This window comes from Alligator mississippiensis, chromosome 3, assembly GCF_030867095.1.
Source record: "Alligator mississippiensis isolate rAllMis1 chromosome 3, rAllMis1, whole genome shotgun sequence".
Lineage (NCBI taxonomy): Eukaryota > Metazoa > Chordata > Crocodylia > Alligatoridae > Alligator > Alligator mississippiensis.
In genome coordinates, this window is record NC_081826.1 from 149,281,212 (window position 1) to 149,294,593 (window position 13,382).

General features: G+C 44.3%; 1 protein-coding gene across 3 annotated transcripts in view; it reads right to left on the reverse strand.

Annotated features, from left to right (window-relative positions):
• The window catches only part of MELK (maternal embryonic leucine zipper kinase), a 43,954-nt gene extending 38,175 nt beyond the window's left edge, over positions 1-5,779 (reverse strand). The window contains exons 1-7 of one of the 3 annotated variants that reach the window (XM_019490807.2): positions 5,650-5,779; positions 5,148-5,244; positions 4,769-4,854; positions 4,262-4,378; positions 3,041-3,184; positions 1,767-1,835; positions 534-626 (exon numbers count right to left, since the gene is read on the reverse strand). In XM_019490807.2, coding sequence (XP_019346352.2) covers positions 534-626; positions 1,767-1,835; positions 3,041-3,184; positions 4,262-4,378; positions 4,769-4,854; positions 5,148-5,211 — 573 coding nt within the window. In that variant the 5' untranslated portion in view covers positions 5,212-5,244; positions 5,650-5,779. The other 2 variants (XM_006272848.4, XM_019490808.2) reach the window with 2 other exon arrangements.
• Positions 5,780-13,382: the final 7,603 nt, after the last annotated feature.

Consider the following 13,382-nt stretch of genomic DNA (forward strand, 5'->3'; position numbering starts at 1 on the left):
TAGTCACTAGAACCAGCATGAGCATGGCTGATATCAGGGGATGAAATTTTGTAGAGTTTAGTCACCAGTAGCAAGCAAGAAAACCTAATTCAGCAGTGATAGCTGTATTGTCTTATACCAGGGGTATCAACCAAGAGGCAGCAGAGGAAGTGGCAAAAGCAGCTTGAGAATGAGGAAGACTATTTACAGAGAAGTAATTCTCATGTGCCAAGTTCAAGCTGAAGGCAGGACTGACAAGAAATTCCAGGATATTGGAAGGGATTTCAGGATACTGCCTTGTTGCTCCACTCTAGCATCGGACACGTGGAGACACTTGAAAGAACATAGAACGCGATCAAGCCAAGAATAAGGAGCACACCAAGTACTGTGTGCTACTGTGGAATGAAAATGTGATTGCTTCTGCAGTTGTCACAGTAGAAGGTACATACCTAGCCTCAGGAGTTTAAGGAAGTCTGAGGCCAAGTTATACTAGACCTGCAATTCAGAGCATATCTAAAGTAAGCCGTCTGAAGAAAGTGACTTGTGCTACATACCTCTGAGCCAATATAAGCTTTGCCCTGGATTAACTCTGGCGCTGCATAAGCTGGGCTCCCACAACATGTATTCAGATGGTAATCCAAGCCACCCTAGAGCAAAACACAACTAGCCAGTCATATATAATAGTATTCATGTTTAAGACATTTAAAATGTCTAACTCAAACTGTACTATGGTATGAGAAAAAAGATAATTCTTTGAGATATTGCTAATATATAGGTTTGCAAGTGAAAGCAATCTGATCAAGACAACTAGTCTGGAAATGTAGCTTAAGATGCCAATTTAATTTCTGTATTAATTGAGGCATGCTGTATAAGGTACATCTACACTGGAAGGAGCATAGAGCTGTGTTACTGTGGCTGGAGAGCTTCTGATACTTTAGCTAGATGATTTATGGCAAGCCAGGTACCTTTAAACTGCACTAGTTTGTGCAGCAACAGGCATCTCCTGTTGTGAAGGGAAGTCCAGGTGTACTCAGGAGACTTCAATATTATAAATACTGTCAGTCATGAAGCACCACCTGTGTACCTACACTGACATTTAACCAAGTACCTCTTTGGATGTACTTTCCAAGGCCCAGGGCAATGAGATATCAAAGATGTTCTCACATTAAAGAGATTTTTATGTTACTTTGCAGGGACTTTGTTATCCATTGTGGGAACTGAAATTATATTCCAGAACCTGAACATTATCCGTCTTATTTTAATCCGTTCATTAAAGAGTTTGCTGTTTAGTTAATTTCTACCCACTAGATTGGTTCCAATTGGCATTGAACTCATTTTGGCCATCTCAAAAATTCAAATAGCTAAATAGTAAGAGTTTTTAAATATATGAATTTCTGAGGTATGATCCCACAGAAAACACAGGAATTGGTCCTCTAAATACCAGCTGTGCAGACTACACAATATCCAGTTACAGGACCATAGCTTTGGAGCAGCCAAAGCTAAAGCCAGTTCTGAGGCTTTAACAGATCCCAGCTTCTTTATTCTAGGTGCTGTACAGAAAGAAGTCTAAGCCTAAACTGGATGGCAAAGGACAGGAAGGGCAATGGAAGTTCGCTTTGGCCAATCAGTGTTTTAAAACAATAAGCTATTGCCCCACTCACCAGTATAAATTTGCCTGTCAATACTTTTCCTCATTAGAAAAAATGTTAAACTTTAACATCTTTACAGCATTTGAGAACGAGCTATATTTTGGTATACCAATGGCATAAATTTGTTTTCATACTGACCTTTGGCTTTGCACAGAGACCAAAGTCTATCAGCTTCAAATTATGCTCTGCATCAATAAGCAAGTTCTCCTGAAGGAAATAAGTGGAAGTAATCAGTACCTTTCATATAATTATCCATGTAAAGCATTTAATTTTTTCTTGCTTCTTCCAGCCAATTACAAGTATTGTCCCCCAACCAGTTCTCCCCATCATGCCTTTTGAGTTTAAGTCCATCTCCTTTAAAAGGCTACAACAATGCTTTTACTAGGCAAGATGGTCTCAAGATGACCACCAAACAACCACCACACCTACATAAGTTACCCGTGTAAGCTGCTCAGCACAGAGCTTATACAATGGCTATAATCCTTAAAACCAACCCCCCCCCCCCCCCCCCCCCAAAAAAGAAAACCCAACAAAAACAAACAAAACCAAAGTTCTAATTAGTGGGTTGGCCAATACATTGCAGGGCAAGCCCAGCAACATTTGCCCACCACTACTCTTGTCATCACCAATTAGGGAGTATGAAAGAGAAGACAGCTTTTGCACCGCTAGTCTTTTCAGTCCTGAGCAAGCACATATAGGGCACTTTTACACAGGCTCCAGAAGTATTGGGGGGCACTTTAAAGTGCTGTAGTATCACATGTATTAGCATCCCCACACTTCAAAATAGCAACAGGGGCATTTTGAAGTAAAGCTCATTAAACAAGCTTTAATTCAAGCCCCCCTCCCCACCCCCATCACCATTTTGAAGCATGGGGATGCCAGTACAAGACATGGAGGCTTCTGGAGCACAATAATTGGTACGCTTTAACAGACTCCATTAATTGAGTCTGCTCCAACACGCTGCAATTGTCTACAGGCACTCACAATATGCAGAAGCAGTAAAGACAGCCCTCTACTGAGGTAGAAGCTGGCTCAAAGGGAAGGATAGTGATTGACAAGAGCTTGGAAGTCTGAATATAGGACTCAATGCCCTTGTTAGTCACAAAACTTTCCCTGCTCCAGGTTAACCTCTACTATTCTTTGAGAGAACCACCATTTGCAGGCTCCACATGTAGCAGCATACAATTTCTTTGATAGAGACAAGTGTTGTGCTGGTAAGAATGCAACTTCAAATGAAGAGGAAGGAGAAAACCATGAAGCAGAACACATAAGAACAATACCACAAAAGAGTATACTTACTCTAAAAAGGGAGATTTAGCTGGGTTGGCAGTCTCCAATTGAAGGGACACTGGATAATAATGTACTTGTAATTAATTTATTAAAAAATTCTGACCAGAACAAGTCAAACTTACTGGTTTAAGATCCCTGTGGGCATACCCCTGACTGTGCACATAAGCAATTGCTGAAATAATCTGACGGAAAAATATACGTGCTTCCTCTTCGGAAAGGCGATCTTTGGATATTATGTAATCAAACAGCTCTCCTCCAGGACAATACTACAAGGTAAGAAACAATAGTAGTAGATAGTTTCTCTTGAATAAGTATCTTTACACTTCCAGAGCACTGTAAAATAAAAAAAGGTCCTGGACAGCCTAATATAGTACACTTTGCACCATTCCTTTTGTTCTTTTGCAGTGGTACCTGAACATTACAATAATGCCTCATTCCTGATTGGGTATATGAAGCTGTACAAGCAGCAAGACTTTATTCCTGCTTGAAAATACACTTGGGGAACGGGACAGACACCATTGAACTGTGATAAACACTAGGAAGGCAACTCCAACTTGGTACATTTGCACACATACACTTCTTCATACTATTGAAATATATTATAGGTGAAAGCAATAGGTAAAAAAAAAAAATCATCAGCTTGCACACTGAATTTCTGCTGCAGTAGTTACTTCTCAGGAGAAAGTCAGGTGAAGGATAAATGACTTAATGGACCACAGTACAGATGGATTTCTAAGAGAGATATAGAAATAGGCGGAAGGTCTTGCAAAAAAGCAGATGCTAGAGCAAGTTGCCATCTTATAGCAATGATAACTACAGTAAAAGTATTTCAGATATACATGAAGAGGTGGAGTTAATGAGGACCTTCAAAGTACTAACAGTTTCAGTTTGAGGCAATGAAAGACAAGACCCTGGACTAACTAAGAGGTCAGAGCAGATTTAAAAACAGACAAGGATAAAGCAACTGTGTTTCAAAGGAGCAAAAGGGAGGAACAGTAGTAATAGCTAGGTTGCAAGGGATGTCTCATCTGGTTTCCCTACTCGGTCAAGTGTTTCACTTTTCGCTTCCCTTGCGCTAAAAATGATACTGCAATGTGTGCAGCCAGAAGTTGCAAGTAAATGCGGCAGTCTTTCCAAGACATTTCATTTGAGAGAAAAAAATCTGAAACTGCCAGTATGAAATGGACGTCCCTCTAACCATGTTCACCTTATGAGAAAGGTAACATACTGAACTTAATTAAGGACTCTTAAGAAGTGAGCTTTTAACCACTCTATACGTCTTAAAGTTAAAAACAATAATGCTAACTATCCCAAGAGTAGCATTAATGTGCCTATTATCTAACCTCTAAAACCATAAATATCTTCTTGGGTGTTTCCATCACATGGTATAATCGGCAAATATGTTGGTGACTCAAGTTCTTCATTGCATCAATTTCTATTTTAATACGAGGCAGATCATCCTAAGAAGCAAAAACAAGTTACAAAGCTGCAGATAGTAGCTTTGAAGAGCATTTAAACTGTTAATATTAAAATGGTAGCAACCAAAACCAGTTTAATATACATCCTTAGATCAAACCAGTAATAAACTAGAATGACTCTGCAAAGATTTCAGAAACTTGACATAGTTTAAACAAAAGTTTAGCACAAATTCAAAGGCAGCTCGCATTTCTCTTGGAGAAACTTAAAATTAGTTTTATATTATGCTATTCCAATAAAGAGATTTTAAAACGTCAAAGTTTGGGGTTTTTTGGGAGGGAGATTATTAAAACACGTACATGACATGCACTTAAAAAGAGATATATACATCTTGTTGAGGATATTGAGCATCTGCTCTTATAAGTTTCTCTTACCCCCAAAGCGAGCTTGTCCATAATTTTTATTGCAACTTTTTCACCAGTGAGTAGATGGCGAGCAAGCTTAACTTTGGCAAAACCACCTAAATTCAGAAAACAGCATTTAGAATTTGAGATGGGCATGAACTCTTTTCCTCCATAATCCTTTTATAGTCACCGGAAAAATGAACCTTAAACAGTTTACAAAAACCCTACATTGCAGCAGAACAGACAAGAGAATGAAGTCTCAATTATAACTCTCAGGCTTTCGCTCCGCATAGCAAGTACTTAAAACCCTATCTGTACTGGACACAAGCAGCTGCTCTAGCAATCGGAAGCAGAAATTTTAAGTGTGAAAAAAGTAAACTGTTTACACTTCTTGAGGCGAGGAACATACCCGCTCCAATCGTTTCGTACAGTTCATAGTACTGCAGAAGTTCCTCATAGTCACCCACAGCCATATTTGACAGAGGCCCAGTAGTACTGCTGAACACCTGAAGGGAAATCATGCAGTGCCATAAGGCTTTTAACACATTTCTTCCACTCGAGCAACAAAAGTTAGGAAGTCCAGGCGAGCCCCAGCCTACCAACCAGACGCGCGCTACACCGCCCGCAAGCCAGCCCGAAGGCCGAGGCTCACTGCTTGCCAACCCCCCTGCCAGGTCCAGCTGCACCGTCCCCGCCCCGACCCTTGCCTCACCGACACGGGCCGCAGTAGATAACACGAAGGCGAGGGCCGCCACTTCAACCTCCGCCGTTACTTATCACAGCTACTTGCCGGCGAACAAAGCCGGCTTCACATTTCCCAGGCCACTCCCGACCCGCTCCCGCACTTCCCAGCGCCGGGCCACAGGTCCCGCCACCACCCCACAAATTCAGGCGCGAACGGCACCAAGCACCTCACCAGGCGCCGGCGGGGGAGCGCGGGCCGCGAGCGACACACAGGCTCGGAACCGCGGAGAGAAACCGACACAGCTGCGTCGACCGTTTAAATTTCCCACTCGGCCCACCCACTTCCGTCCCCGCGAGCAGCCGGCCAATCAAAATAGAGCTTCATTCCGGAAGGGGCGGGGCCCGGCCCGGAGCATCACGGGAAGGAGGTCAGAGAGGCCCCGGTTAGGCGCCATGTCAAGAGTGGTTGTTCTCGGGGCGGGGGCTCTAGCGTACGTCGCGACGCCACCTTTGTGCTAGGGTTGGCACCGGGGGCTGCTTCTGAAAATGAGTGACAGCTAGCGTACCCAATAGGAAGTGGTGGGGGGGCGGAGCGGGGGCTGAGGCGCACCAATCCGGGCGTGTTGCTTCGGGTGCTTTGTTGTGTGCCAAGCACGTGGGGGAGGGCCCCCCGGGGTTGGAGAGTTTCTCTCAGCTGCTGAGCAGCCCTAATCCACTAGAGCTTCTAGTAACAGCATTCACTTGAGGGTGTTGGGAGAGTGAAGAAACCAGCTGTACACCCCCCCGGTATTCACAATCTTAAAATCAAATGGAGAGAGGCAGAGACCATAAAGTAGTTTGCAAATGATCATTTTAAAGGCGGCGTAAGCGCTAATGAAGCCAAAAGATTCAGAGGCGCATGAAATTTTTAAGTGTGCAGCAAGCAGTAGGACTACATTCATTTGGGGGGAAAAGTGAATGCTGAAGAGAAGAAATAATAGAAATTAAGAGCTGGAATGGACCTTGACAGGTCATGGAGTCTAAACCCCCCTGCTCTGGGCAGGAATATTGCTGAGATCAAATGATCCCAGCCAGGTGTCTGTCCTGTCTCCTTGAAGACTTCCAAGGCTGGGGATGGGACTACCTCCTCAGCTAGTCTGTTTCAGGTTCTGGTCACCCTTACTATAAAGTTCTTCCTTACAGCCAGGTTTTGAGAAGACAGTCTTGCAAGCATATTAAGTTAGGACCATACTGGGAATTTCTAATGCCAAATAAAACAATGGGAGTGACAATCACTAGCAAATCTGATATCCGTTTGCAGTGTTGTTCTGAGTCCATAAGAAATTAGCTTTATTTTTTGGAAGAAAAATACTTTAAATGTATCTTCTCCCCCTGGAATTCCCAGCATATCCTGTTTTCTTTTTTGCATCTGTCTAGCAAGCCCGTGTAAACTTTCAGAGCTAGAGATTCAAACCAAGACTGAAATGATGTGTAGAAGGCTGTCTTGTATACAATCAGTACAATTTTATTGATTTTTTAATATAAGGTCTCTTTAAATTAATGTTTCACATGTAACAGCATGCAGCAGCTAAAACTGTCTGATGTTCATGTCCTTTCCTAGGCTCGAGTGAATCTCCAGGTAGATGTTAAGTACATTTGTCAAAATGGTGATAATGAAGTGATTTTATTTGCAAATATTCTTGTATTGGAATGAATACTTTTCAGTCAAGAAGAAATGTTTCAGTATGCACAGGGCAATTCCACCAGAGCTCACATATATAGGTCCCTGTCAGTCTCTTTTGGAAAATTCATTGCTTATGGCTACTTTTCTCTTCTTAGAATGAACCTTGGGAGATTTTTAATGGGAACACATAGGCTACTGGAAATAACAGTAGCAGTCTTTCAGGAAAGAATACTTATAGGTTAAAAGGAAACACAAATTATTGTGTTCCTGAAAACAGTAATACAGTGAATAAATTCCCTGTGGGCAGTGGCAGCTCGCCTCCCCCCCGCTGCTGCCATCTGTGAGCAGTCTGTGATCACCACTGGCCACCAACCACTGGTTGGCTCTCACTGCCCTCCCTCCCCTACTGCGGCTGCCTGCGGGAGCTCCACACTGGCAGCCACCATGCTCCCACCACTGACAGCGCTACCACCACCTGCAGGAACTCACCGTGCCCCTGTCCCCAGGCTCTGGGGGCACACGGTGTTCATGCCTGCAACCACCAGACCCTTGCTGCCACTGGACACTTTACCTCTGCTTTCAGACCCACTGTAATTACTGCTCACCCTGTGGATCTGCCCCAGCAAAAGCTCCAGACTTGGCTCTGGCCCCAACCCAGGCCCCCAGGCTGGAGTCACAGCCATGGCCTGCCTGCTGCTACTGCTAGTGCCTGGTTGGGTGAAGGCAAGAGCCACCATGTGCTCCATGTCCATGGTCAAGCCACTGTACAGGGTAAGTGGTGGCAGGGAAGGCAAGTGGCTATGGGAGTTGTGATTGCCAGGGTGAGGAGAGTAGTCACTGGAGGGGGCAAGTGGCAGGGGCAACAGGCAGTGTGGGAAAAGACATGGGGGGGCAAGCAGGGAGAAGTGGCTGGGGGCATGGGCAGAGGGGGAGAGGCGGGAGTCTGTTTTCCCCCCTGCAGCTATTGCGGGTAGGGGAGCACATTTAAGATGACCTTCCTGTAAATGCATTCTATTAATAGAAAATTACTGTATTTTCTCAAATCCTAGAGGAGGTTTTTTCCCCTCATCCAGTATGAGGAAAAACAAACAAACAAACCTCATCTTGGATTCAAGTACCAGTGCTCCATCTCCAGAGCCCAGGAAAGAACTGGAGCTGCTGCTGCCTGGAGCCAGCAGCCATGGAGTTAGCAATAATGTGGTGAGTGCAAATCAGGGACTAGTGGCTACAGTCCAAGCTCAGGAAGCAGCAGAAGTCAGGGATTGGGCAAGGGATGGGGCAGCAACACCTGTTGTGAAATGGGTAGGGGATGGGCAGCAGAGCAGGTTGGGGATTTGGCAGGGGATGGGGCAGCAGCATGCACTGACTGGGCAGGGGATCAGTTGGCAGTGCATTAGGGGATGGGGCAGCAGTGCATATTGCTGATTGGGTGGGGGATTGGGAAGCAGCATGCATTGGGGGATGGAGCAGCAGCATGTGAGGGGATGGGACAGCAGTGTGTTGGGGGTTGGGGCAGTAGCTTGCATGGGGGGGATTGGGAAGCAGTGCACATGAGTAGAGGGTTAATATATTCCCAGTTTCAAAAAAGAGGACATAGGGGAGGGAGAGGGGGGAGTATATGATTGTCGGGGGCAGTGATATGCCAGTACCTTGCCCCTACCCATGCCATTGCCCCTCACTCCCAGGCCACAGCCCCCCCCCAGCCCTGCTGCTGCCCCTCACTCCCAACCTGCAGGCTCCAGGCTCTGCTGGTGCCTCTCACTTCTGCACATTGTACCCTGCCCTCCTGGGCCTGTTGGTGCTCTCACTCCTAACCCACAGTTCCCCTGTCCCTGCTGCTGCCCCTGACCCACAGGCCCCTGCTGCTGCCCTGCCAGTGCCCCACACTCCTGACCCACGATCCCCTGCCCCTCATGGTGCCCCTCACTCCCAATCCATACCCCACCCCAATCTGCTGGTGCCCTTCACTCTCCACCCACAGCCCCCTGCTCTCCTGAGCCCCCAATCACCCCCCCCCCCCTTTCAAGCAAGCTGGGAAGTGCCAGGAAAAACTTTGATGCTAAGCAGACCAAAATCCTGGACATTTGTTCATATTTTTTTAAAAACACCTGGATGGAGATCAGAGGACCCAAAAAGAGGACATGTCTGGGAAAACCCAGACACATGGTAACCCTACACACGGGGGAATCCGAGGAGAATTAGCTAGCAGCACGCACTGGGATTGGAAGGCAGCATGGGTTGGAGATCAGGATGGTGGGGAAAGGAGGCTGGGGGAAGCAGGAGTGTAGGCACTGGGGGGTAAGTGATGGGATGCAAGGGGGACAGGCAGCAGGGACGCAAACAGGAGTGGTTGCAAGGCATGGGGTCAGGCTGCTTGCCACTCCCCCCACACACGCCTTGTGGTTAGGAACAAATTTAAGACAACCTTCCAATAATTTGATTCTATACATGGGAAATTATAACAAATTTGTCATTTTTCATTTATAGAATCTAATTATTGGAGGGGTCATCTTAAATTCAAAGTAATCTTATATTCAGGTAAATACAGTACGCTCTTCTTATCTCCCCTTTATACATTCTCAAGAATGAAGATATTTTGGGTTCTCCTACATTTTTGATGTAATATTCAATAAGGCAGTTTTCTACAATGCTCATGAACCACTATGGGCCTAGTTATTTCTCTTTAGCCACACTATTCAATCTTTTTTAAAATAGAGAAGTAGGAGTTAATAGCAGTTAAAGTCAAGGGAAGAGCAGTCAGATGCTATATAAGTTTCTTTCTACCAGGGCATTCAGCATGCAAAATTCCTTTCATAGTGCTTTTTTAGCAGGGACTACCAACAGTGATGAATGAAGTAACTATTTTCTCATGTAGACTTGTTTGACAAAGACAAACTCATTTTTTCTTTAAACCTAGCATACAGGTCATATTTAAATGGATGTCTCTAAAAGGTGAAAAGCTTGTGTACTTTGCTAGAAAAAAAAAGTACTGAATGTAATGCCTATAGTCAGCTCTTAATAACTTTATATTTAACCAGCTGCTACAACCTTCCCTTCCTGATGCACATATACCAATCATTTATTTCCATTTAACTTGCTTCCTGTTCACTTTTCTTCAAACATCACTTGCCCTTAGTTCTGTCTGGTTTTATTTTTTCTTTAAAAGGTACTCAGACCAAATATACAATACACATGGTCACAGTGGCCTTTCCATTTACACGAAGAATCATAGGCAATGCATAGGGGAGAGGCGGGGGAGGGGGGGGCACATGCTCCCCACCCCCCCGACAGGGCTGCTGCTGCCAGTGGTGCCTATGGGAGCTTGCCAGCTCCGCCCCCACTGCTGACACCGCCAATGGCACCTGCGGGAGCTTGCCAGCTCCACCAATGCAGCCAGCAGCAACTGCGGGAGCTCTCCAGCTCCACCCCCACCGCCAAGATCTGTGGGTTCCCCCCTAGACTCAGGAGGCACCAATCACCCATGCCAAGACTGGTGTAACCACATCATGTCATTAGGTTTATATAACTTCCAGCAATCAGGGTGATCTCTGTAAGAGTATCCATATTATGTGACTAATATTTTATGGAAGATAAAGTTATTCACAATTATCACAGAGCCATTTACAGTTCTGACATCTGTATGTAAGAAAGGACACTTTGACAACTCACTGGCCTTTGCATGTGCAGTTATACAAATATGCTTTACAATGAGGCAGCTGATTTGATAAATCAAGCCCCAATTGTCATGATTTTTCCAGAAGTCAACTCAAACTCTCAAAATCATAATTTTTCAAATTTATTGCCACCAGCCCTCTATTCACCTTTTAAAAAATCAAGTTTAAGGAGGAATACTGTCAATATAAAAATTTACTCCAATAACTAAAAATGTGGAGTGTAATGATTGAGGTCATTATCTATATAATGGTAGGGTCATGACTGAGGTTGCTATCTTAAAGAAGAACATGGCAAGCACTGTGAGGAAAAACATAAATAATAACATGCTGCAAGCAAGTCAGTAAGTTCCTTAATTACTATGAAGGGCAGTTATACATTTACCAAGGCAAGTCATACACCAATTCTGAACCTCAAGACCTGATTAGTAAAATCAGAATCCTGGAGGGATAATATTGGAAATGATACAAATGTGCTGCTGTTTCAAGCTGGTTGAAACAGGAGTGCTCAACCCCCAGCCCATGGGTCAGATCTTGCCCAAGGGTTCGAAAATTTGGCAGTGGGGGAATGGGGTAGCATTTATTGTCCCTCCCCTACTGCCAGGTTTCTGGACCTCTGGGGAGCCCACAGGATGCATAATGTGGCCCCGTGTGCCATATTATGCCAGTGTGCAGACAGATCCAGACACACAGGGTTTGTCCAGCACACAGCTGGACCCAGGTGCACAAAGTCAGGCCAGTACATGGCTGGATCCAGGTGTGCTTGAGCAGGTCAGCACATGGTTGGATCCCTGTATGTGGGGTCAAGCTGCTGTGCTGGATTGCACTGACAGGCCAATCCCAAGCACAAGCCCCATGTTGGTTCCAGCCCGCGCACTGATCCTGTGCCACTTGGATGGCCCAGAGGACCAGAAGCTGGGGTGCTACTAGTCTAAAATGTTGATCTGTGGGACAGTAACTATACCCATGGGCTGAAGTCTGCATGTTTCTTGGTGAAATCCCAACCCATGATTCTGAAATTCATTGTTTTAACATTGCACTGCCAAAGTGTTGGCATTATAAAACTATTTTTCTCTGTAGCCAACCAATGATGAAATTCTATTGGTGTAGAAGAGCAAGCTCAGGAATGTGTGCCTCTAAAATTACTATTTATAATCTCAGGATTTAAGTGGTGCACTGGTGTAGAATTTATATTGAAAGAATCTCTTTTTCACTGATCTTCAGAAAACACAGGCAAAAAGCCTTCTCTAGCTGAAAAGGTGACTGCTCACAGTCCATCCCATGGTTTTTCCCAGCAGAGTCCCCTGGCTGGCAGCCAAGTGGGTGACAATCACGCTGGCCCTCTGCACAGCAGTGAATGTAACCCCCAGTGAATACCTGTACTTATTTTCTTTAAATAGATATTTTGTTTAAATAGTGAGCAGTTACCAGTCTCTGTAAACCAATTAGATGTGCTGGGGGGGGGGGGGGAGTGCTTTAATTAAAGTGGCTCTTGGGAGTCACTCTAAAGTGCCCGCAACTTCTCTTGTATTCAGCGTCCCATGCTTCAAAATGGCTGCAGAGGCAGTTTAAAGCTCATTTGACAAGCTTTAGTTAAAGTGTCATTGCTGCCATTTTGAAGCATGGGGACACTGAATACATGAGACGCCAAGGCTGCTGGAGCATGCTAATTAGCATGCTCCAGCAGACACAATTAATTGAGCCCCCTCAACACTGTAATTACAGCGCATCAGAGCAGACATCCCTCACATGTACAGGCACCCTAAGGTGCCATCCTGCCCTGCCTTCATCCAGACTTGTTTGTCAACTGTGATCTGACAGTATACCATTCCTTGTGTTGAACTTTTCTTGTTGGCCAGATATATGTTGTACAGACTATTTGGAAAATATGTAACTGAACTAGATTTAAGAACAGACTTTATTTTTCAGAATCTAAAGTCTACCAGAGTAGCCTGATTTTAGTTCATGTTACAGAAACAAGCACCCCTCTCATCAGCCATTTTCCAAAGGGAAAGGTAGAAGTGCCATCCCAAAGGACATTACAAAGAACTGGGTTTAATTCAGGGATATGATGTCTTTGCCAAGGACAGTATTTGCCTTATTTTTTTTTTTTAAGCTGCATCAGCTGACTAGCTCATGGGCCAGATACTCAGCTAATGTTGTGTCAGATTTACATCAGCCAAGGATTTTCCCTGATGCATAATTTATTGTCCACTGTCTTTCCTAAATCTCTCTGGGTTACTGCTTTTTCAAGAATCTTCCTCTTGTTATGTAATATGCCTGTGTCTGGATTGTATTTCCAGCAATTGATTAGCTTGTATTTTTGCAGACTGAGTGTTTATTTGTTAATTCTTGCTCACTCTTCTTGTTTTTCTGATAAGTGTGAACATGCATGAATATCATGGTGGTACATATACTAACAGGAATTTCTGCCATTGAAAATATTACAGACTGAATGTTGCCATTTTGGCATTCTAAGAAGCAAACATGTATAGTATTAATGAAAATATTTAGCTTGTGCAATTCATAACAAATATTTTTCCTAAAAGTTTGTCATGGTTTCCAAATTATTATGAAGTATTATTTTCAGTAGTTTTGGCCATAGGAAAGAAATCAAAGTGTTAAT